At 41.0% G+C, this 25367-nt stretch overlaps 1 protein-coding gene across 2 annotated transcripts; it reads right to left on the reverse strand.

Moving 5' to 3' along the window:
* Positions 1-616: 616 nt before the first annotated feature.
* On the reverse strand, positions 617-25132 carry cln3 (CLN3 lysosomal/endosomal transmembrane protein, battenin). Of its 2 annotated transcripts, XM_055941848.1 has the most exons (16): positions 24742-25132; positions 24565-24601; positions 21042-21138; positions 20846-20920; positions 20432-20511; positions 20123-20208; positions 14544-14594; positions 10642-10714; positions 10352-10495; positions 9047-9192; positions 8819-8871; positions 8433-8501; positions 8222-8277; positions 6476-6569; positions 1509-1649; positions 617-1353 (listed from the first exon to the last, which is right to left on the reverse strand). In XM_055941848.1, exons 1-16 carry the CDS (start codon positions 24794-24796, stop codon positions 1237-1239), a joined length of 1374 nt encoding a protein of 457 aa, XP_055797823.1. In that variant the 5' UTR covers positions 24797-25132; the 3' UTR covers positions 617-1236. The 2 variants fall into 2 exon arrangements, with proteins under 2 accessions (XP_055797823.1, XP_055797829.1); XM_055941854.1 differs by lacking the exon at positions 14544-14594 and having other exon boundaries at positions 24742-25131.
* Positions 25133-25367: the final 235 nt, after the last annotated feature.

The raw sequence follows: 25367 nt of genomic DNA on the forward strand, positions 1-25367 counted from the left end.
CATACTTCCAAAGTTGTGGCAAAATGGCTTAAGGACAACAAAGTCAAGGTATTGGAGTGACTATCACAAAGCCCTGACCTCAATCCTATAGAAAATGTGTGGGCAGAACTGAAAAAGCGTGTGCGAGCAAGGAGGCCTACAAACCTGACTCAGTTACACCAGCTCTGTCAGGTGGAATGGGCCAAAATTCACCCAACCTATTGTGGGAAGCTTGTGGAAGGCTACCCAAAACATTTGACCCAAGTTAAACAATTTAAAGGCAATGCTGCCAAATACTAATTGAGTGTATGTAAACTTCTGACCAACTGGGAATGTGATGAAAGAAATAAAACCTGAAAGAAATAATTCTCTACTATTATTCTGACATTTCCCATTCTTAAAATAAAGTGGTGATCCTAACTGATCTAAGACAGGGAATTTTTACTAGGATTAAATGTCAGGAATTGTGAAAAACTGAGTTTAAATGTATTTGGCTAAGGTGTATGTAAACTTCTGACTTCAACTGTATAATTAATTTAAAAGTCTAAATGGATGTAGCAACTAAGGATTCTAGCTTTAATTATGCAATTTATCTCATTTAAAAACAAAGTAGGCCTACAGAACAATAAACCACACATTTGATTCAAAATCAAATCTTTAATCACTTGTCCGTTTTCAAAAGTTACAACAAAATATAACATTGATCATAAAAGCCCACATGTAAACACTGTTAGTAGAGCTAAGTTAGAGCATTCACAATTTTATAACAATAATCAATAACTCAACAATAGCAGCAAAGAAAAAGTTAGTGCTTACATTTTTTTATATATTAGCAGGATACTAGACATTGGAATGTAGTGAAAAGAGAAATATATTAAAACATAAAATCCTGATAATTATCAAAGGCACATTGACAAATGTTGTCTTTGGTGATGGCAGAAAAATATTAAAAGTTACAGTTGGCTAGTGACCGTTATCTTTCGAAGTGATATGAAACTTGTACCAGTTGTAACAATGTGATTTCTAAGTAAATGGAGGAATCTACCACACACCCAGCAAGGTTGCTAAGGTGCAGGAAGATGTGTCTGAACTGACCTCTAATTTATGCAAAAATGTAACACAATAATTATCAGCAAATTCCATCCACCCCAGCTGCAGAGAGTCTCTTCTTTAGACCTCCAAGGAAATATCAAGCACTTCAAAACATGACACTATCTCTTTTGCACTTCTCACCAGTCTTTCTCCCTCTACTATCGCTTATAGTGAGCAGAAGTATCTGTGGACTGGGAAAGCTATGAGGCCGGAGATGGCGATGCCCAGACTGTCTCCTACACTGGCTGCCACCATGGCAAACTCCCTCTGTCTGTCTCCAGTCTGCAGGGAGAGAGGGGAAAGGTAAGGGGAGTGGCACACAAACACACACAAACATGTCCGATGGCTGACCCTCCAGCTAATGTTATATATTGACATACACACAACCGTATACGCAGGCTGACAAACAAACACACACACACACCCTGGTGACTGACCTCCTTGCTGATGAAGTAGAATGTGTTGACGTATGCAGCTCCTCCCAGCAACCCCTCGTAGAGGACTATCACAAACACCAGCCACGCACTGGGCAGGAACTGGTAGTACACCGACAATAACAGCAACACCGCGTTCACACACTGAGGGAGACAGAGCAACACCTCGTTCACACACACCGAGGGACCAGGGACCGTATTCACAAAGCATCTAAGAGTAGGAGTGCTGATCTAGGACAATAAAATGACATGGACAGGGGGGACCCGATCCTAGATCAACACACCTACACTGAGATGCTTTATGAATAAGGGTACAAAAGGTAGTGGTGGGGATGGTGGGGGAGGAAGAAGAAAATATAAAGCCAGGTGGAGAGAGATAAAGATCAGAGAAAGTTATAGCTCCACCACTAGGTCTGTTACAGTGACTGTATTACCCCAACAATCACGAGTCATGACCGTTGAGTCACGGTAACTATGCTTCTCCAAAACTGCGCTCTAATCCATATCCTTGCTGATATCATGGATAGTAATGGTTCGTGAACATTCCAAGAATTGAAAAACAGATACCTACCAGGCAAATCTCTTTTCTATATTTACAATTTAACTCAGCTTTGCTGGCCTATGGAGTCCCTTGGGAAACCCAACTACCGAACCATCCAATACTGGGATTTATAAATAAATGATCTGGGCTCCTGAAAGGACTGATCTCTATAAATTTAGAAAACTTTTGGAAAGCTCATATTCTAAGTTAGTCATAAAAAATGGTCCACAGATCTAATTGAATCGGAACAACCCTTTAACTGGAACAGAACATTGAAAAATATGACTTTGGCATCCTGTAAACTGAACCATCAATTTATACATTAAGTCTGTTCAGACTGTATTTAACACCAAGGAAATGTTTTACGATTAAATTGACCCCAACTCCTAGCAATTCACTGTGTCCCCTAAATCAGGTAGGCACATTCCTCCATATGTGGGGGTACCCTCACTCTCTCCCAATTCGCCAGTGGATACAGTTAATTTTAGAAGTTATAACATCATTTGTATTTATTATGGATCCCCATTAGCTGCTGCCTTGCCATTAGAAAACCTTCCTGGTCTTTGAGGTTAAATCTGTTTGAAATTCACTGCTTGGCTGAGGAATCTTACAATTATCTGTATGTGTGGGGTACAGAGATGAGGTGGTCATTAAAAAAATCATGTTAAACACTATCATTGCACACAGAGTGAGACCATGCAACTTACGTGACTTGTTAAGCAAATGTTTACTCCTGAACTTATCTAGGCGTGCAAAGGGGTTGAATACTTATTGACTCAAGACATTTCAGCTTTTAATTTTTAATTAATTTGGAAACATTTCTAAAAACATAATTCAATTTTTACATTATGGGGTATTGTGTGTAGGCCAGTGACACAATCTCAATTGAATCCATTTTAAATCCAGGCTGTAACACAATAAAATGTAGAAAAATCCCACTCTTTCTATTCTGGTTAGAGCCAGTTGCCACAGATGTCTCAAGTTTTTAGGGAGAATGCAATTGGCATGATGACTGCAGGAATGTTCACCAGAGCTGTTGTCAAATAATTAAATGTTAATTTCTGTACCATAAGCCACCTCCATTGTTTTAGAGAATTTGGCAATACGTCCAACCGGCCTCACAACCGCAGTCTGTATGGCATCGTTTGGGCGAGCGGTTTACTGATGTCAACGTTGTGAACAGAGTGCCCCATGGTAGGGTTATGGTATGGGGAGGCATAAGCTACGGACAACGAATACAATTGCATTTTATCGATGGCAATTTGAATGCACAGAGATACCGTGACGAGATCCTGAGGCCCATTGTCGTGCACGGCCCCATGTCGCAAGGATCTGTACACAATTACTGGAAGCTGAAAATATCCCAGTTCTTCCGTGGACTGCATTGTTCCCAGTTCTTCCGTGGCCTGCATAGTCAGACATGTTACCCGTTGAGGGATGATCTGAATCGACGTGTACGACAGCGTGTTCCAGTCCCGGCCAATATCAAACAACTTTGCACTGCCATTGAAGAGGAGTTGGACAACATTCCACAATCAACAGCCTGATTGACTCGATGCAAAGGAGATGTGTCACGCTGCATCAGGAAAATGGTGGTCACACCAGATACTAACTGGTTTTCTGATCCAGACTCTTTTTTTTTTTTAAAGGTATCTGTGACCAACAGATGCATATCTGTATTCTCAGTCATGTGAAATCCAAAGAGTAGGGCCTAATGAACTAATTTCAAATGACTGATTTCCTTACATGAACTGTAACTCAGTAAAATCTTTGAAATTGTTGCATTTTGTGTTTATTTTTGGTCAGTATATTATTTAGTATGTAAAGACAACATTACATAGAGAATAGTCTAATGTGTGAGAATAGTATCACTTGTGAATGATGCCCAGTGTGTGCAGTCTAAAGAAAAACAGCACATGCATTATTTTTCAACTTTTTCAGCTCATAGGCCTATATGTTTTGATACGGTTTGTATCACGGCCAAATTACTCGAAGCGTAGCCTATAAGCCTAGGACCCCTGGAACAGGGTTGGAGAGCCCATAGCCAACATAACTTAGTGAAACGTGTTCTTATAAGCCCAGTCATTGCGCCATAGCGTGTGAACAGAGTTTTGACTGGCCACTATTTAAAAGAGGATCCCAGCTTTCTTGTGATGATATATTTATTGCTCAATTCTTAAAATTAAGCATATTAATCCTCTTTATGACCAGTGTAGCCTTCCTGGCATATAAAACATTACATCCCACGTAAGGTTCTTTCTATTTAAGTGCAGGCTAAGGATGTTTTTTGTGGGCCATTCTAAATTAAAGTGCACAAATATGTAAACACCAGATTACATTGAGAATAGTCAGATGGGTGAGAATATTATAAAGTACTTGTCAAATTGTGAATGAGAGACTGATGAAGTGTGTGCAACCTGGGCAAGAAACAGCAGAGCGCATGTCTTTCATCCAATTTTTTCCAAATCATCATTAGTCGCACAACTAAAGTTGCATAAATAACTACATATTCAGCATATAGAAGGTTTCAAATCATCACTTTGTTTACCACTCAACACAGAATAGCCATGTGGGCACACCCTCTGAAGTCAATATCCTTTCTATTTTATTCAAACTATTTTCAATTATATTCTTCTCCCTATCAAATAATGCCACAGAATTCTAAAAAAATCTTGTCTGCCAAAATAATTAGTGTAGCTCACAGCCATATAGCAGAGCCAGATCAGGGCCCAACAACTCAAAGTATGCTGTTCTGTTCTTTGGTATAGGCTACATTTTCTTCATATCATAATTTTTCTTTAGACCCGCTTAAAATAATACATTTATTGTGATGGTGTAGGCTATATTAAATGGATTTATTAGACTTTAAAATGCAGATGTTCCAAAGATCTGCATCAGTGGCTTGTAGGCTATGCATGGAAGCCCGAAGATGCTAAACATTTTTGTTATTTAAAGGACTATTACCGTGAGACAGGCAGTTATTTGCATAACAGTTACCGGCTGATAAAAATTCATGACCGACACAGCCCTCTCCATCACGCAGTAACTAAAAAAAGTGTGAAACAAATCAAAATATATTGCATTTGAGATTATTCAAAGTAGCCACACTTTGCCTTGCACACTCGTGGCATTCTCAGCTTCATGAGGTAGTCACCTGGAATGTATTTACACTAACAGGTGTGCCTTGTCAAGTTCATTTGTGGAATTTCTTTCCTTCTTAATGCGTTTGAGCCAATCCGTTGTGTTGTGACAAATTAGGGGTGGTATACAGAAGATAGCCCTATTTGGTAAAAGACCAAGTCCATATTATGGCAAGAACAGCTCAAATAAGCAAAAATAAATGACAGTATCATTACTTTAAGACATGAAGGTCAGTCAATCTGGAACATTCCAAGAACTTTTAAACTTTCTTCAAGTGCAGTCGCAAAAACCATCAAGTGCTATGATGAAAATGGTTCTCGTGAGGACCGCCACAGGAAAGGAAGACCCAGAGTTACCTCTGCTGCAGAGGATAAGTTCATTAGAGTTACCAGCCTCAGAAAATGCAGCCCAAATAAATGCTTCACAGAGTTCAAGTAACAGACACATCTCAACATCAACTGTTCAGAGGACACTGTGTGAATCAGGCCTTCATGGTCAAATTGCTGCAAAGAAACCACTACTAAAGGACACCAATAAGAAGAAGAGACTCGCTTGGGCCAAGAAACACAAGCAATGGACATTAGACCGGTGGAAATCTGTCCTTTGGTCTGATGAGTCCAAATTTGACATTTTTGGTTCCAATCGCCGTGTCTTTGTGAGACGCAGAGTAAATGAACGGATGATCTCCGCATGTGTGGTTCCCGCCGTGAAGAATGGAGGAGGATGTGTTATGGTGCTTTGCTGGTGACACTGATTTATTTAGAATTCAAGGCACACTTAACCAGCATGGTTACCACAGCATTCTGCAGCGATAGTCCCAAACCAGATGGAGTGGCATATCATTTTTCAAGGGCTATTTGTCCAAGGAGAGTGATGAGTGCTGCATCAGATGACCTGGCCTCCACAATCACCCGACCTCAACCCAATTGAGATGGTTTAGGATGAGGTTTAGGATGAGTTTGACCGCAGAGTGAAGGAAAAGCAGTCAACAAGTGCTCAGTATATGTGGGAACTACTTCAAGACTGTTAGAAAATCATTCCAGGTGAAGCTAGCTCAGAGAATGCCAAGAGTGTGCAAAGCTGTCATCAAAGCAAAGGGAGGCTACTTAGAAGAATCTCAAATATATATTTGTATAACACTTTTGTTTACTACATGATTCCACATCTGTTATTTCATAGTTTTGATAATTCTACAATGTAGAAAATAGTCCAAATAAAATAAAAACCCTGGAATGAGTAGGTGTCTAAACTTTTGACTGGTACTGTATATCATCTATTGTTCACTCACCTGAAGCAGAGAGAGAGCCCAGATTCTCCTGAACTTCACACAGCAGAGAGAGGATCGCGAGACCAACACCCCCACCTGGTACAGTGTCTGGTACCTGAACACACACGAAGAATGTGAGTTAATAGCTTTACACCACTTAATCATACCATTACTATGGAGAAATATTAATCTTTATATGGCACTAAAGTAAAAAAAGATAGTTTTAGTCGGAAGTTTGCATAGACCTTAGCCAAATACATTTTAACTCAGTTTTTCACAATTCCTGACATTTAATCCTAGTAGAAATTCCCCGTCTTAGGTCAGTTAGGATCACCACTTTATTTTAAGAATGTGAAATGTCAGAATAATAGTAGAGAGAATGATTTATTTCAGCTTTTATTTCTTTCATCACATTCCCAGAAGTTTACATACACTCAATTAGTATTTGGTAGCATTGCCTTTAAATTGTTTAACTTGGGTCAAACGTGTCGGGTAGCCTTCCACAAGCTTCCCACAATAAATTGGGTACATTTTGGCTCATTCCTCCTGACAGAGCTGGTGTAACTGAGTCAGGTTTGTAGGCCTCCTTGCTCGCACACTTCTTCAGTTCTGCCCACAAATTTTCTATAGGATTGAGGTCAGGGATTTGTGATGGCCACTCCAATACCTTGACTTTGTTGTCCTTAAGCCATTTTGCCACAACTTTGGAAGTATGCTTGGGGTCATTGTCCATTTGGAAGACCCATTTGCATCCAAGCCTTAACTTCCTGACTGATGTCTTGAGATGTTGCTTCAAAATATCCAGATAATTTTCCTCCCTCATGATGCCATCTATTTGGTGAAGCACCCCCACAACATGATGCTGCCACCCCATGCTTCACGGTTGGGATGGTGTTCTTCGGTTTGCAAGCTTCCCCCTTTTTCCTCCAAACATAACGATGGTCATCATGGCCAAACAGTTCTATTTTTGTTTCATCAGACCAGAGGACATTTCTCTGTTTTGGAGCAGTGGCTCTTTCCTTGCTGAGTGGCCTTTCAGGTTATGTCGACATAGGATTCGTTTTACTGTGAATATAGATACTTTTGTACTCGTTTCCTCCAGCATCTTCACAAGGTCTTTTGCTGTTGTTCTGGGATTGATTTGCACTTTTCGCACCAAATTACGTTACTCTCTAGGAGACAGAAGGCGTCTCCTTCCTGAGCGGTATGACGGCTGCGTGGTCCCATGGTGTTTATACTTGCGTACTATTGTTTGTACAGATGAACGTGGTACCTTCAGGCGTTTGGAAATTGCTTCCAAGGATGAACCAGACTTGTGAAGGTCTACAAATTTTTTCTGAGGTCTTGGCTGATTTCTTTTGATTTTCCCATGATGTCAAACAAAAAGGCACTGAGTTTGAAGGTAGGCCTTGAAATACATCCACAGGTACACCTCCAATTGACTCAAATTATGTCAAATGATGTCAATTAGCCTATCAGAAGCTTCGAAAGCCATGACATAATTTTCTGGAATTGTTTAAAGGCACGGTCAACTTAGTGTATGTAAACTTCTGACCCACTGGAATTGTGATACAGTGAATAAGTGAAATCATCTGTCTGTAAACAATTGTTGGAAAAATTACTTGTGCACAAAGTAGATGTCCTAACCGACTTGCCAAAACTATAGTTTGTAACAAGAAATTTGTGGAGTGGTTGAAAAACGAGTTTTAATGACCCCAACCTAAGCGCATGTAAACTTCAAATGTATATATTCTGAATGGTACTGACCAGCGATACTGCTCTGCATGGGAGAGATAGAAGTTTGGGAAATATAGGAGTTCCAACTGTAAAGAAAGTTGAAAAATTAGGAAATTAGTTCTACTGTAACAAGAAGTTGGCGTTCATCCATACTATACAATGAAAATGGAAGTGATGGTGAGAATATCAACTAGTTGCAGTGACACTATAAACTGCCATGGGGCGACAGAGGCCTACTCACCAGGCCCTGGTTGATGAAGTACTCCGCGAAGTAGACAACTCCTAACGGAACCACAAACCTCAGCAGACCCTGAGGGGAGGCGGTAGAATTGATATTAGCAGATTGGCAATAACACATATAGTACTGGAGCACATCAAGACTGAGTAAAACTTACTAGGCCAGGGTTAAACTGATTATTTAGCACATGTGAAAATGAAATTCAAGTAAAGCTGTTCTGTGTATTTCGCATTGGGGAATTGAGTTTGTATCGACTGGGAAATAAGGATAGGATATTTATGAGATTTTGGCCTGGCTTACCCTGGCCTGGGCCAACTTTGAGAGTATAACTTTTTAATCTGAAAATGGTACAGACCAAGTCCACTTTTCTAAAGTGACTTCAAACTCACTTTAATGATGTGTAGTTTCTCAATAAATGTCAGTGGTCCAGTGACCTTGTCTTCTGTTATATTCAGAAGGAAGAGAAGATGGGCTGTTTGGTTAATCAATGTCCTACAAAATATTTTACAATTAAAATGTAATATTTCACTACTAAATATCTTGTGTTAAACATCCATATTACCACACATCACTTTCCTCAAAATTCTTTACCTTACCACATGACATGATAAACACACCTTCAGCACCTTTCTCCCGCTCCTCCTCTTCATCAGTGTCATCCAATAGGGGCCGCCTGCTCTGTGAGTCTCCGCCCCTCACAGACTCCACCTCCCTGCACTTCCACTGTGGGAAGGATGGGGGGAAGACAAGCAGGAAAAAATAGCTGAGGGGAATGTGGGGGAAAAGGAAGAGAAAGACAAAAAGGGGGTGAAGGGTTCAGATAAACTGACAAAAGGAGTGATCCTTTCCCCACTCACCTAACAACGACACATTAACTTAACATCACATCAACATTGTTTATGGGACCGACCAGGGGTGAAAGTATACAGAACAAAAATATAAACGCAACATGCAATTTCAACAAGTTATTGTTCATAAGGAAATCAGTCAATTGAAATAAATAAATTAGGTCCTAATCTATGGATTTCACATGACTGGGCAGGGGTGCAGCCATAGGTGGGCCTGGGAGGGCACAGGCCCACCCACATGGAAGCATGGCCCACCCAATCAGAATGTGTTTCCCCCCCAAAAATTGCTTTATTACAGACAGAAATTCTCCTCAGTTTCATTGGCTGCCCGGGTGGCTAGTCTCAGAAGATCCCGCAGGTGAAGAAGCCCGGATGTGGAGGTCCTGGGCAATGGCTGGCATGGTTACACGTTGTTGGCGGTTGTGAGGCCGGTTGAACGTACTTACAAATTGTGCACAACATTTTAGAGAAATAAGCTGTTTGTGTGTACGGAAAATGTCTGGGATGTTTTATTTTTTCAGCCCATGAAACATAGGACCAACACTTTACATGTTGCGTTTATATTTTTGTTCAGTAGAGAACGAATTTCTTCCCAGTATGGGACATCCTGTGTGTGCATGCGCTTGTCAAACTATCACTTCAAAGGGCTCCTTTACTAGACTACCGACACACGCTCATCCACTCACAACATATTTCCAGCCTCCAAACAGTGGTGAATGGAAAGAGACATCGGTTACACAAAACACCCAAAAAAATGTAATGACATTTGGCGATTTGAGAATTTATGCACCCACTGCTGTCCTCGCGCATCTCGGCCACTCATCTCTGCCTTGGCAAAATGTCAGTGTTCACGGGGAACCACATTGCAGTTGAGTGTAGACTATACCACCATTCGCAAATTTCTCATGCCTCTGACTTGCGGTAATGATAAATAGTGTCGTAATAGCCTACAGTTTAATTTACATTTTGTTTGAATTATTGTGGTAGGCTCATGTTTCTTGTACGATGTACCCCCACTATTTACTTTGCCAGGACGCCTTACCGAACTACCTTACTTTCACCCCTGGGACTGACCTGATCACCATGGCTACAGGTACGACCAGCATGATGAGCAGCGTGTTCCTGGGCGAGAGGCCAGCCTGCGTGAGAGCAGAGTACAGCAGAGCCCCGGCCACACCTGCTCCACCGGTGCCCGAGCCCCAGCCCCCCAACACATCTCTGAGAGGGCGGATAGAAGGAGACATGGGGTGAGAGTGTTGAGAAAAAAAACTGAGGGGGTTGAGTGAGAATACCTTTTATGTAAAAAAAAGAACTGCAAAGTAAACAACTTACTGAACTTTTAGTAAATCAGAGAGATAGTCTACCTGCTAAAGAAGACAGTGAGAGAGAGGAAGGAGAGCTCTCCCAGTCCAGCGCTCACACTGGCAAAGATCACACCTAGAAGATACACAGTTCTTTAATATGGATGCAAATATGTACTCTAATACGATACACATAGTAATAGGGTTTCAAAAATGAATGGTTAAAATACGGTCTCACAGCATATAGAGTAAGGGTGAAACAATTGTAATACAGTGCCTTATGAAAGTATTCATTTTCCTTGAATTATTCCACATTGTTGTTCCAGCCTGAATTCAAAATGGATTAAATAAAATAAGTATCACCCATCTACACACAATACCCCATAATGACAAACTGAAAACATGTTTTTAGAAATGCTTTGTTAATTTATTGAAAAGGAAATACAGAAATCTTATTTCCTTTTCCTCTAGGATTTTGCATGTGCTTAGCTCCATCCTGTTTCTTTTTTATCCTAAAGTACTCCCCAGTCCTTAACGATTACAAGCCTACCCATAACATGATGCGGCCACCACTATGCTCGAAAATATGGAAAGAGGTACTCAGTAATGTGTTGTATTGGACTTGTCCCAAACATAATACATTGTATTCAGGACAAAAATGTAATTGCTTTGCCATTTTTTTTGCAGTATTACTTTAGTGCCTTGTTGCAAACAGGATGCATGTTTTGGAATATTTGTATTCTGTACAGGCTTCCTTCTTTTCACTCTGTCAATTAGGTTAGTATTGTGGAGTAACTACAATGTTGTTGATCCATCCTCAGTTTTCTACTATCACAGCCATTAAACTCTAACGGTTTTAAAAAAGTCACCATTGGCCTCATGGTGAAATTCCTGAGCGGCTTCCTTCTTCTCCGGCAACGGAGATAGGAAGAATGTCTGTATGTTTGTAGTGACTGGGTGTATTGATACGCCATCCAAAGTGTAATGAATAACATCACCATGCTCAAAGGGATATTCAATGTCTGCTTCTTTTTTACCATCTACCAATAGGTCCCCTTCTTTGCGAGGCATTGGAAAACCTCCCTCGTCTTTGTGGTTGAATCTGTGTTTGAAATTCACTGCTTGACTGGGGGATCTTACAATTATCTGTATGTGTGGGGTACAGAGATGAGGTAGTCATTAAAAAAATCCTGTTAAACACTATTATTGTACACAGAGAGTGCATGCAACTTGTGACTTGTTAAGCAAATGTTTACTCCTGAACTTATCTAGGCTTGCCATAACAAAGGGGTTGAATACTTATTGACTCATGACATTTCAGCTTTTAATTTGTAATTAACATAATTCCACTTTGACATAATGGGGTATTGTTTGTAGGCCGGTAACAAATTCTCAATTCAATACATTTTAAATTCAGGCTGTAACACAACAAAATGGAAAAGGGGTGTGAATACTTTCTGAAGTTACTCTAAGTTCTGCCTTTCTTGTGAGTTGAAAGGGTCTATCTGGGACTGGTACATTATTTTTAAACTATATACAGTATATAGCCATGGATTCTTGAAAAATACTTATCTAATGCTTCGTGAGCTTAGTTCAACTGTCCTAACCCATCAAAACCCCAAATGTAAGTCTGCTTTACTCCATTGTTTGTAAACAATGGCATTGTAAACAAATAAGGTTAAGATTCAAAACATGGTTAACATGGCCTTCAGAAAGTATTCATACCCCCTTGACTTATACCACATTTTTGTTGTGTTACAGCCTGAATTCAAAATGTTTCTCACCTATCTACCTCATAACGACAAAGTGAAAATATGTTGTGACATTTTTGCAAATATATTGAAAATTAAATACAGATATATCTAATTTACATAAGTATTCACACCCCTTTGCTATGACACTCCAAATTGAGCTCCAGTGCATCCAATTTCCTTTGAACATCCTTGATATGTCACAACAACTTGATTGGAGTCCACCTGTGGCCAACTCAGTTGTTTGGACATGATTTACAAAATAAATAAACTCCATTTAAAAAGGTCCCACAGTTGACAGCTCATGTCAGAGCAGAAACTACACCATGAAGTTCAAGGAACTGTCCATAGATCGCCGAGATTTGTGATGAGGCATATATCTGGGGAAGGGTATAACACAATTTCTAGAGTGTTGAAAGTTTCCAAGAGCACAGTGGTCTCATCATTGCAAAATTGAAAAAAATATGGAATCACCCATACTCTGCCTAGAGGTGGCCATCTGACCAAACTGAGCAACCAGGCAAGAAGGACCTTGGTCAGGGATCTGACCAAGAACCCAATGACAGAACTACAGAGTTCCTTGTCTTAGATAGGAGAACCTACCAGAAGGACAACGGTCTCCAGAGCACTTCACCAATCTGGGCTTTATAAGAGAGTGGTCAGACAGAAGCCACTACTTAGAAAAAGGCACGACAGGAGTTTACAAAAAGACATGAAAGACTCAGATCATAAAGTAAAGGATTCTGTGGTCTGATGAGACAAAGAATGTACTCTTTGGCCTGAATGCAAAGCACCATGTCTGGAGAAAAGGATATTTGAAATTAGATGACAACTTGTTTTTAACAGGAAAGAATCATTTATAACTTACTTTTTCCTGACATAACATAGGTACTGCAGATCCCCTTATTGTATGGGACACTTTTAAAAATGTACCTTTAGAGGCCATGCAATTCAACTCATCTTTTTTTTTTAAAGCACAGGAAATAGCAATAAAAATTGTACCATAGAGGCACAGAAAATGTTAGAGGGAAAACTAAAACAAATAGACTTATTCAAGAAAGATCAAGTGTAATATATTATAAAAAATTAACGCCAACTGCTAAAAGCTCGGAACACCTGTATTTGGGGAGTTTCACCCACTCTTCTCTGCAGATCCCCTCAGGTTTAAGTCCGGGCTCTGGCTGGGCCAATCAAAGACATTCAGAGACTTGTCCCGAGGCCACTCCTGTGTTGTCTTAGCTGTGTGCTTAGGGTTGTTCTCCTGTTGGAAAGGTGAATCTTCGCCCCAGTCTGAGGTCCTGAGAGCTCTGGAACAGGTTTATCAAGGATCTCTCTGTACTTTGTTCCATTAATCTATCCCTCAATTCTGACAAGACTCCCAACCCCTGCTGCTGAAAAACATCCCCACAGCATGATTCTGCCACTATCACGCTTCAATGTAGGGATGGTGCCAGGTTTCCTCCAGACGTGATGCTTGGCATTCGGGCCAAAGGGTTCAATCTTGGTTTCATCAGACCAGAGAATCTTGTTTCTCATGGTGTGAGAGTCTTTAAGCGCCTTTTGGAAAACTCCAAGAGGGCAGCCATTTTACTAAAGGAGTGTCTTCCGTCTGGCGACTCCACCATAAACACCTGATTGGTGGAGTGCTGCAGAGACGGTTGTCCTTCTGGAAGGTTCTGCCATCTCCACAGACGAACTCTAGGACTCTGTCTGAGTGACCATCGGGTTCTTGGTCTCCTCCCTGACCAAGGCCCTTCTCTCCCGATTACTCAGTTTGGCCGGACAACCAGCGCTAGGAAGATTGGTGGTTCTAAACTTCATCCATTATTGAATGATGGAGGAGGACACTGTTCTTGGGGACCTTCAATGCTGCAGACATTTTTTGGTACCCTTCCCCAGATCTTTGCCTCGACACAATACTGTTTCAGCGCTCTACGAACAATTCCTTCAACCTCAAGGCTTGGTTTTTGCTCAGACATGCACTGTCAACTGTGGGACCTTATATAGAGAGGTGTGGGCCTTTCCAAATCATGTCCAATCAATTGAATTTACCACAGGTGGACTCCAATCAAATTGTAGAAAAATATCAACGATGATCAATGGAAACAGGATGCACCGGAGCTCAATTTCTAGTCTAATAGCTAAGGGTCTGAATACTTACATAAATAAGGTCTTTATTAAAGTTGAAATAAATGTGCTAAAATTTCTAAAAACCTGTTTTCGCTTTGTCATTATGGGGTGTTGTCTGTAGACGTTGTCTGTAGGCTGTAACGTAGCAAAATGTGGAAAAAGTCAAGGGGTCTGAATACTTTCCGAAGGCACTGTATACACACACACACAGTACCAGTCAAAAGTTTGGACACACCTACTCATTCCAGAGTTTTTATTTTTACTATTTTCTACATTGTAGAATAATAGTGAAGACAACAACACTATGAAAGAACACATATGGAGTCACTTAGTAACCACAAAAGTGTTATAAAAAATCTAATCTTTAAAAATCTTTAAGTAGCCATCCTTTGCCTTGATGACAGCTTTGCACACACTTGGAATTCTCTCAACCAGCTTCATGAGGTAGTCACCTGGAATACATTACATTAGCAGGTGTGCCTTGTTAAAAGTTCATTTGTGGAATTTATTTCCTTCTTAATGCGTTTGAGCCAATCAGTTGTGTTGTGACAAGGTAGGGGTGGGTGGTATACAGAAGATAGCCCTATTTGGTAAAAGACTAAGTCCATATTATGGCAAGATCAGCTGAGATAAGCAAAGAGAAATGACAGTCCATCATTACTTTATGACATGAAGGTCAGTCAATGCGGAAAATTAAGAACTTTGAAAGTTTCTTCAAGTGCAGTCGCAAAAACTATCAAGCGCTATGATGAAACTGGTTCTCATGAGGAACGCCACAGGAAAAGGAAGACAGAGTTACCTCTGCTGCAGAGGATAAGTTCATTAGAGTTACCAGCCTCGGAAATTACTACCCAAATAAATGCTTCAGAGTTCAAGTAACAGACATCTCAACATCAACTGTTCAGAGGAGACTGCGTGAATCAGGCCTTCATGGTCAAATTGCTGCAGAGAAACTACTACTAAATGACACCAATAAGAAGAGACTTGCTTGGGGCAAGAAACACGAGCAATCAACATTAGACCGGTGGAAATCTGTCCTTTGGTCTGATGAGTCCAAATTTTACATTTTTTGTTCCAACCGCCGTGTCTTTGTGAGACGCAAAGTAGGTGAACGGATGATCGCCGCATGTGTGGTTCCCACCGTGAAGCACGGAGGAGGTGGTATGAGGGTTCTTTGCTGGTGACACTGTCTGATTTATTTTGAATTCAAGACATAACTAACCAGCATGGCTACCACAGCATTTATGGAAATAGCATTTATGTGAATATTTATGTAAATTACATATTTCTGTATTTCATTTTCAATAAATTCTTAAAACATGTTTTCACTTTGTCATTAGATGGGTGAGAAATGTGTAGATGGGTGAGAAAATAATATATTTAATCCATTTGTAATTCAAAATGGAAAGATGTGAATCCACAACAAAATGTGGAAAAAGTCCAGAGCTGTGTTCGAATACTCATACTAACCGCACTATTTGTGATGTGAATTGACTATATATAGTATGCTTACTCATAGTATGGATATAGTTAGTAAGCCAAAGGTTCCCGGATGTCGGACTAAATTCGCCAAAATAGGAAGTATACACGCAGATGACACCATTTCTGTACTTTTCGGGCCCAAAATGCAATTCTTCAGAAAATGGGCATGGCTTCACAACATTTTCAGATTTGAAGCAAATGGCAGAAAATATGCAGCTGAAGTCCAACGAGAGTGAATACAATGTCACTGAACTAATTAATGACAAATGTTAAGAAAATGTTGAGCAATGTAAAAAAGTAATGACTTTTCAAATAAGTTACGTTACGTTGGCTGACAATTTGTTAGCTACGCTATCCTTACGAACCGCATAGCATTACAGCAGTATGTACCGGTATGTTAGCTAGTTAACTAACGTTTGTTGGATACTAATACATCGAACTTGCCAGGCAGTATATTAACTAACCAACGTTTAAAGACTTGATTATTCACATCATTCTTAGCTAAGTGGTATAGTCGTTGTGCGTTTCCATGGACATTTTTAATTTTGGCTACTACGATTTCAGAGCACTCTCACTCTCGATGTCAGTAAACATTGGCAAAAAAAGCATAATAAATTGTTGCCAGCAGCACAGTTACAGTCACCAACGCTCTGGATAACCAGCTCTGCTATGGCGAATAAAATGGTCAGAGTGAGGTGTTCTCTCATTCGTGTCTGGAAGTAGCTAGCCAATGTTAGCTAGTTAGCTTGGGTTCTTGACTGCAGTTGAACGCTTGGATCAACCCAACTACTCGGCCAGAGCGTCCAGCGTGCGCTCTGAACGCTCTGAGAGCAAAACGCTCTGAATTTACAATCTGACAACGCTCTGGATTTACGAACGCCCAGTGCACACTCTGGCACTGCAGATTGAATTTACAAACACACCCGAAATCGTAAAATGTTTAGCTAGTAAATTGTTACGCTAACAAGCTACGATACTGTTTGTTTAGAGTATAATAAAATGAACTAATAGTACATGGTATATACTCATTAAGTATGTAGTATACAGTATGTTAGTATGGGTTTTCGAACACAGCTAAGGTATATGGATACATTCTGACGACACTGTATAATTTTGATCTCATGGACTCACAACTGTCTATGAATTAATATTTACATGTCTCCAGCCACATTCATCCGTTTACCAAAACAAGTGGCGTGGGGTGACTGCTTTGTTGTTTTTTACCCTTTAATGACCGAAAGGTTGCTGGATCGAATCCCTGAGCTGACAGGGTAAAAATGTGTCGTTCTGCCACTGAACAAAGCAGTCAACCCACTGTTCCCAGGAACCACTGCTTTTTAAGGCGACTGGAAACATGACTGAATACAATCAGTTTAGCTATTCCATCCGCAAGGCAATCAAACAAGCTAAGCGTAAGTATAGAGACAAAGTAGATGCAATTCAACGACTCAGACACGAGAGGAATGTGGCAGGGTCTACAGTCAATCACGGACTACAAAAAGAAAAACAGCCTCGTCGCAGACCCCGATGTCTTGCTCCCAGACAAACTAAACTTCTTTGCTCGCTTTGAGGACAATACAGTGGCACCGACACGGCCTGCTACCAAAACCTGAGGACTCTCCTTCACCGCAGCCAATGTGAGTAAAACATTTAAACGTGTTAACCCTCACAAGGCTGCCGGCCCAGACTGGATCCCTAGCCGCCTCCTCAGAGCATGCTCAGACCAGCCGGCTGGTATGTTTACGGACATATTCAATCTCTCCCTATCCCAGTCTGCTGTTCCCACATGCTTCAAGAGGGCCACCATTGTTCCTGTTCCCAAGAAAGCGAAGGTAACTGAGCTAAACGACTATCGCCCCGTAGCACTCACTTCTGTCATCATGAGATGCTTTGAGAGACTGGTCGAGGATCATATCACCTCCACCCTACCTGACACCCTAGACCCACTTCAATTTGCTTACTGCCCCAATAAGTCCACAGACGACGCAATCACACTGCCCTAACCCATTTGGACAAGAGGAATACCTATGTAAGAATGCTGTTCATCGACTACAGCTCAGCATTTACCACCATAGTACCCTCCAAACTCGTCATTAAGCTCAAGACCCTGGGTCTCGACCCCGCCCTGTGCAACTGGGTCCTGGACTTTGACGGGCCGCCCCCAGGTGGTGAGGGTAGGAAACAATATCTCCACCCCACTGATCCTCAACACTGGGGCCCCACAAGGGTGCGTTTTCAGCCCTCTCCTGTACTCCCAGTTCACCCATGACTGCGTGGCCATCCACGCCTCCAACTCAATCATGAAGTTTGCAGACGACACTACAGTGGTAGGCTTGTTGACCAACAACGAGACTGCCTACAGGGAGGAGGTGAGGGCCCTTGGTGTGGTGTCAGGAAAATAACCTCACACTCAACAACAAAAAAGGAGTTGATCGTGGACTTCATGAAACAGCAGAGGGATCACCCCCCTATCCACATTGACGGAACAGTAGTGGAGAAGGTAAAAAGTTAAGTTCCTCGGCGTACACATCACGGACAAACTGTAATGGTCCACCCACACAGACAACGTGGTGAAGAAGGCGCAACAGTGCCTCTTCAACGTCAGGAGGCTGAAGAAATTTGACTTGGGCACCAAAAACACTCAAACTTTTACAGATGCACAATCGAGAGCATCCTGTCGGGCTGTATCACCACCTGGTACGGCAACTGCTCCGCCCACAACCGCAAGGCTCTCCAGAGGGTAGTGAGGTCTGCACAACACATCACCGGGGGCAAACTACCTGCCCTCCAAGACACCTACACCACCCGATGTCACAGGAAGGCCAAAAAGATCAACAAGGACAACAACCACCCGAGCCACTGCCTGTTCACCCCGCTATCATCCAGAAGGCGAGGTCAGTACAGGTGCATCAAAGTGGGGACCGAGAGACTGAAAAACAGCTTCTATCTCAAGGCCATCAGACTGTTAAACAGCCATCACTAACATTGAGTGGCTGCTGCCAACATACTGACTCAAATCTCTAGCCACTTTAATAATAATAAAATTGGATGTAATAAATGTATCACTAGTCACTTCAAACAATGCCACTTTATATTATGTTTACATACCCTACATTACTTATCATTTGTATATACTGTACTCTATACAAGAGGTCGACCGATTATGATTTTTCAACGCCGATACCGATTATTGGATGACAAAAGAAAGGCCGATACCGATTAATCTGGCAAATTTTTACATTTTTTTGTAATAATGACAATTACAACAATACTGAATGAACACTTATTTTAACTTAATATAATAGATCAATAAAATCAATTTAGCCTCAAATAAATAATAAACATGTTCAATTTGGTTTAAATAATGCAAAAACTAAGTGTTGGAGAAGAAAGTAAAAGTGCAATATGTGCCATGTAAGAAAGCTAACATTTAAGTTCCTTGCTCAGAACGTGAGAGCATATGAAAGAACTTTTAGGTTGTAGTTATTATAAGACTATTTCTCTCTATACGATTTGTATTTCATATACCTTTGACTATTGGATGTTCTTATAGGCACTTTAGTATTGCCAGTGTAACAGTATAGCTTCCGGCCCTCTCCTCGCTCCTACCTCGGCTCGAACCAGGAATACATCGACAACAGCCACCCTCGAAGCAGCGTTACCCATGCAGAGCAAGGGAAACAACTACTTCAAGTGACGTCACCGATTGAAACGCTATTAGCGCGCACCCCGCTAACTAGCAAACAAATTAGTTCGCAATGAGCCAGGCGGCCCAAACTGTTGCATATACCCTGACTCTGTGGCAAGAGAAGTGACACAATTTTCCTAGTTCAAAGAAATTCATGTTAGCAGGCAATATTAACTAAATATGCAGGTTTAAAAATATATACTTGTATATTGATTTTAAGAAAGGCATTGATGTTTATGGTTAGGTACACGGCGCAACGACAGTCCTTTTTCGCGAAATAAAAATGATTAATTAATCAGCTAAATCAGCTATTAACAGAACTGCTTACTGGCTAGATGCGTCCCCATGTTTACCATATCAGTGAAATAGTGTCTGGCTTCAGGGGAAATGTCAGAGCTGCAATGTTCTAGGAATTAAAATAGTGATCAATGATCAAATCATTTTTCAAATGTTGCTGTCCCCATGCACAAACATAGGCCTACACACACATTACCCAAAATGCTTATCCACACGGTAGAAGAAAAGGACACCAGAAGGAAGCTTGCAATCGCTGTTGCAACGCATACCAACACTCGGAAACTGTGGACAAAAACACAACCTCCAAATTGACATGTGCACTCAAATTGCCAAACCTTTGCAAACTCAAACAAACTGGTAATGTAGGATAATATTGTTCCTGTATTATGTTATGATTAGCAAAAGCTAAGATACGGCCATCGTCAACATCTTACTACAAAGTTAATTTACTGTAAGAAAAAGTATTCAAAGACAACTGGGAAAGCACCATCTGTCCTTCTCTTACCCATAAGGGAGTTTGTGGATGAAGAATGGAGCAGAGAACTTGATTAGGAGAGTGGGAAGAATATCAGCCAACAAAACAGCCTTGGAGAGGGGGGACAGAGAGGTCACACACATGTTAACCAGGCAGGATCAGGCTGGTCACTTTAATAATGTTTACATACTGCTTTACTCATTTCATATGTATATACACTGTATTTTAGTCAATGCCACTCCGACATTGCTCGTCCTAATATTTATATATTTCTTCACTCCATTCTTTTACTTTAGATTTGTGTGTATTGTTGTGAATCGTTAGCTATTTCTACACTGTTGGAGCTAAGAACACAAGCATTTCGCTACACCCGCAATAACATCTGCTGAATAAAATAAAATTTGATCACACACACTTTCACAGCTGCAGTGCATCTCTATTTACCGCGGTAGAAACAGGGCTGCAGTCGTAGTGACTTCCTTTTGCACCTTCAATGTCCAAGGCAACTGTGGATGGGGTCTGAAGAAGAAGGAAACAAAGAGAGAGAGAGAGAATGAAAGAATATTGCCAATATAGTACTTTGACACTAACAATAGATAGGAATGTTATGGTGATACAGCATTCTACAACCCATTCTTACAGGTGATGTGGAGTTGTGAGACCCTTGTTGTTTTAAGATGTCATGGGCTGCACTCAGCATCACCACGTACGCAAAGTTGTTGCACAACCCCAGCAACCTGAAGACAAGGGTCAGGAGGAAAGGTGGGAGACAATGTTGAATTTCAAATAATGAATTTCTATTGCTTGCATTTCAGAACATTCAGTGCAGGGAGGGGGGGCATGCAGAGATGATAAGTGTCAGTGGGCCAATGAATGATAGCAAGTTCACTGAGGCTACGCAATGATGTTGTAGGGCAAACTGAGGCTAAGATGTAGCCAGCCTTCCTATGTAGATTAAGACACGGCGGAGCCAGTGCAAGATATGGCTTCAAAACGTACCTCAAACTAGGGATGACAATTGCGTTGTACTACGAATTGTCCCAACTGCTACACCGAGTAGATGGAACGACTGCTAATTTTTAAGTAAACTGCCGTTTTTGTCCTCATGCTAGCTAGCAGAAGCCACAGCAGACATTTTAGAATTCCATAATGGCTGCTGTGGCCACATACATACTTATCGCTGGGGCCAGACAGAATCTACAAGGAGTGGTTCAGTCAGTCTTTACAACATATTGTGCCTTCAGAAAGTATTCACACCCCTTGACGGTTTCCACATTTTGTTGTGTTACAAAGTGGGATTAAAATGTATTTAATTGTCCTTTTTGTCAACAATCTACACAAAGTATTCTGTAATGTCAAAGTGGGGGGGGGGGGGGGGGGGGGACACTAATATAAACTACTTAACCAAAAGTATGTGGACACCTGCTCGTCGAACATCTCATTTCAAAATCATGGGCATTAATATGGAGTTGGTCCCCCTTTTGCTGCTATAACAGCCTCCACTCTTCTAGGAATGCTTTCTTCTAAACGTTGAAACATTGCTGCGGGGACTTGCTTCCATTCATCCACAAGAGCATTAGTGAGGTCGGGCACTGATGTTGGGCGATTAGGCCTGGCTCGCAGTCGGCGTTCAAATTCATCCCAAAGTTATTCGGTGCGATTGAGGTCAAGACTCTGTGCAGGTCAAACAAGATCTTCCACACCGATCGACAAACCATTTCTCGATGGGACCTCACTTTGCACACGGGGGCATTGTCATGCTGAAACTGTTGTCAAAGTTGGAAGCATAGAATGTATGCTGTAACGTTAAGATTTCCCTCCACTGGAACTAAGGGGCCTAGCCCGAACCATGAAAAATAGCCCCAAACCATTTTTCCTCCTCCGCCAAACTTTACTGCTGGCACTATGCAATGGGGCATGTAGCGTTCTCTAGGCATCCGCCTAGAGATTCATCACACCAGAGTCCAATGGTTGCGAGCTTTACACCACTCCAGCTGACGCTTGACATTGCGCAAGGTGATCTTAGGCTGGTGTGAGGCAGCTCGGCCATGGAAACCTATTTCATGAAGCTCCCGACGAACGGTTATTGTGCTGATGTTGCTTCCAGAGGCAAGTTGGAACTTGGTAGTGAGTGTTGCCACCGAGGACATTTTTATGAGCTATGCACTTCAGCACTCGGCGGTCTCGTTCTGTGAGCTTGTGTGGCCTACCACGTCGCAGCTTAGCCGTTGTTGCTCCTAGATGTTTCCAATTCACAATAACAGCATTTACAGTTGACCGGGGCAGCTCTAGCTAGACAGGAATTTGACAAACTGACTTGTTGGAAAGGTGGAATCCCATGACAGTGCCACGTTGAAAGTCACTGAGCTCTTCAGTAAGGCCATTCTACTGCATTTACATTTACATTTAAGTCATTTAGCAGACGCTCTTATCCAGAGCGACTTACAAATTGCAAAGGTTTGTCTATGGAGATTGCATGGCTGTGTGCTCTATTTTATACATCCGTCAGCAACGGGTTTTTAAGGAGTGTCCAAATACTTTTTTTTATTTCTGGGTACGTCTCTAAGAGCTTTCCACACCTGGATTGTGCAACATTTGCCCATTCTGTTTTTCAAAATCCGTCACGCTCTGTCAAATGAGTTGTTGATCATTGTTAGACAACCATTTTCAGGTCTTGCCATAGATTTAAGCAGATCTAAGTCAAAACTGTAATTCTGCCTCTCAGGAACATTCACTGTCGCATTGGGTAAGCAACTGCAGTGTAGATTTGGTCTTATGTTTTAGGTTATTGTCTTGCTGAAAGGTGAATTCATCTCCCAGTGTCTGGTGGAAAACAGACTGAACCAGGTTTCCTTTACGAATGGAGCCAAGCCCAAGTAAAATCCTTTATTTTTTATCCTGAAAAACTCTGCAGTCCTTAATGATTACAAGCATAACCATAACATGATGCAGCCACCACTATACTTGAAAAATATGTATTGAATTTGACCGAAACATAACACTTTGTATTCAGGACAAAAAGTGAATTGCTTTGCCACATTTTTTGCAGTATTACTTTAGTGCCTTGTTGCAAACAGAATGTATGATTTGGAACGTTTGCATTCTTTACAGGCTTCCTTATTTTTACTCTGTCAATTAGGTTAGTATTGTGGAGTAACTACAATGTGGTTTATCCATCCTCAGTTGTCGCCAATCACAGTCATTAAACTAACAGTTTAAGTTACCATTGGCCTCATGGTGAAACCCCTGAGTGGTTTCCTTCCCCTCCGGCAACTGAGTTAGGAAGGATGCCTGTATCTTTGTAATGACTGGGTGTATTGATCCACCATCCAAAGTGTAATTAATAACTTCACCATATTGAATGGATAATATTTTTTTTACCCATCTAAGAATAGGTACCCTTCCTTGAAAGGCATTGGAAAACCTCCCTGGTCTTTGTAGTTGAATCTGTGAACTTATTTAGCCTTGCCATAACAAAGAGGTTGAATATGTATTAACTCAATACATTTCAGCTTTTCAGTTTTAATTAATATGTAAAATATATATATATACATTTCTACTTTGACACTTGAGGGGCTCACGAGTGGTGCAGAGGTGTCATAACCGACCCTGGTTCGATCCCAGACTGTACCACAACCTGCCGTGATCGGGAGTCCCACAGGGCGGCGCACAATTGGCCCAGCGTTGTCTGGTTAGGGGAGGGTTTGGCCGACATTGTAAATAAGAACGTGTTCTTAACTGACTTGCCTAGTTAAATAAAATACAATTATGGGGTGTTGTGTGTAGGCCAGTGACAACAAATCTCAATTTAATCCATTTTAAATTCAGGCTGTAACAACAACCTAGGGAAAAAGTAAAGGGATGTGAGTAGTTTCTGTAGCTTGCCTGCCCTATTCCATCGAGTACTTAACATGCGCACCACTAATTCAATATTCAACTGATTATGGCATTAGGCCGAGTAAGGCATTAAACAAACTATTGTATTAACCTGACTATCCACAGTAATCACATTATTGTGTGCATGTAACCGTGTTCACTGTAGTTAACTAAATAGGTTTGATTCAAATAACATTACATTTAAATAAACAAAATACTGGTAGTTTGGCTCATTTCTGATTTCACATCACATTCACCATAGTAGAACATCTCAAAACTAAACTCACCAAAAACCAGTCCAATTTCTCCAGCGCGAGCTACGACCTACAGACAGTAGAGACATGGTGTTAATAAAATAACCAAATAAAATATAAATAGTTAAATAGCCTACTAGCTAGCCAGCCACACCGTAGTGTGATCTGTCCGATCTGTGTAACAAATCATAAGTGTGACACGCGATTTACCCTCACTGTCAGATGGCATATCTGGGTCTGCATTGACGCCGACTGCTTCGTCCATGATTAAAAGCGATTAAAATCTAATTGTAAACAGAAGCTACATAAACAGCTAACGTTACTCTTACACAGCTGTCCAATTAGCTAGCAATCTAGCTAGCTACTTCCTCAATGTTATCTTGTGGTGTTCCGCAAATTTCCATACGTCACAGATTTGACAGCATTTTTTACAGAACTTCAGGCAGACAGGCGAATGTTATAGCTAACTGACTAGTATAAAACGTTTTCCTTATCGCTTTCATTTTGGTTCATAGATGTTTACTACATTGCAACTTCGGACCGATTCAAGGCAAACAACAAAACATCGCGTGTAGCAGCGAAATATCCCCCCTTAGAAATACTACTGCACACTGGTTCCACATATTGCAGATAGAGTACCACAGTATGAGTCATAATACTAAGAAAACCTAGAGGTCAAACAGGGAAATGGTTCCAATCGTTTTTCCACCATTCATTTTTCCCATAAGGAATTTTAAAAACATTTAAAATAAGGGCTAAATGTTGTATAGACTTACCCTGACATGACGTTTTGATAATCATGCATATCTCTCTAGGACAAGATAACTTTTTTTGAC

Source organism: Salvelinus fontinalis, chromosome 2, assembly GCF_029448725.1.
Source record: "Salvelinus fontinalis isolate EN_2023a chromosome 2, ASM2944872v1, whole genome shotgun sequence".
NCBI classification, from domain to species: Eukaryota; Metazoa; Chordata; class Actinopteri; order Salmoniformes; family Salmonidae; genus Salvelinus; species Salvelinus fontinalis.

Coding starts and splice junctions, on each gene's coding strand:
- cln3 (XM_055941848.1), bottom strand. CDS start 24,796: ATGGACGAAGCAGTCGGCGTCAATGCAGACCCAGATATGCCATCTGAC. Junction 21,139..24,564: donor AGAAATTGGACTGGTTTTTG/GTGAGTTTAGTT, acceptor CCTTGTCTTCAG/GTTGCTGGGGTTGTGCAACA. Junction 20,209..20,431: donor ATCCACAAACTCCCTTATGG/GTAAGAGAAGGA, acceptor TTTTGTCCACAG/TTTCCGAGTGTTGGTATGCG.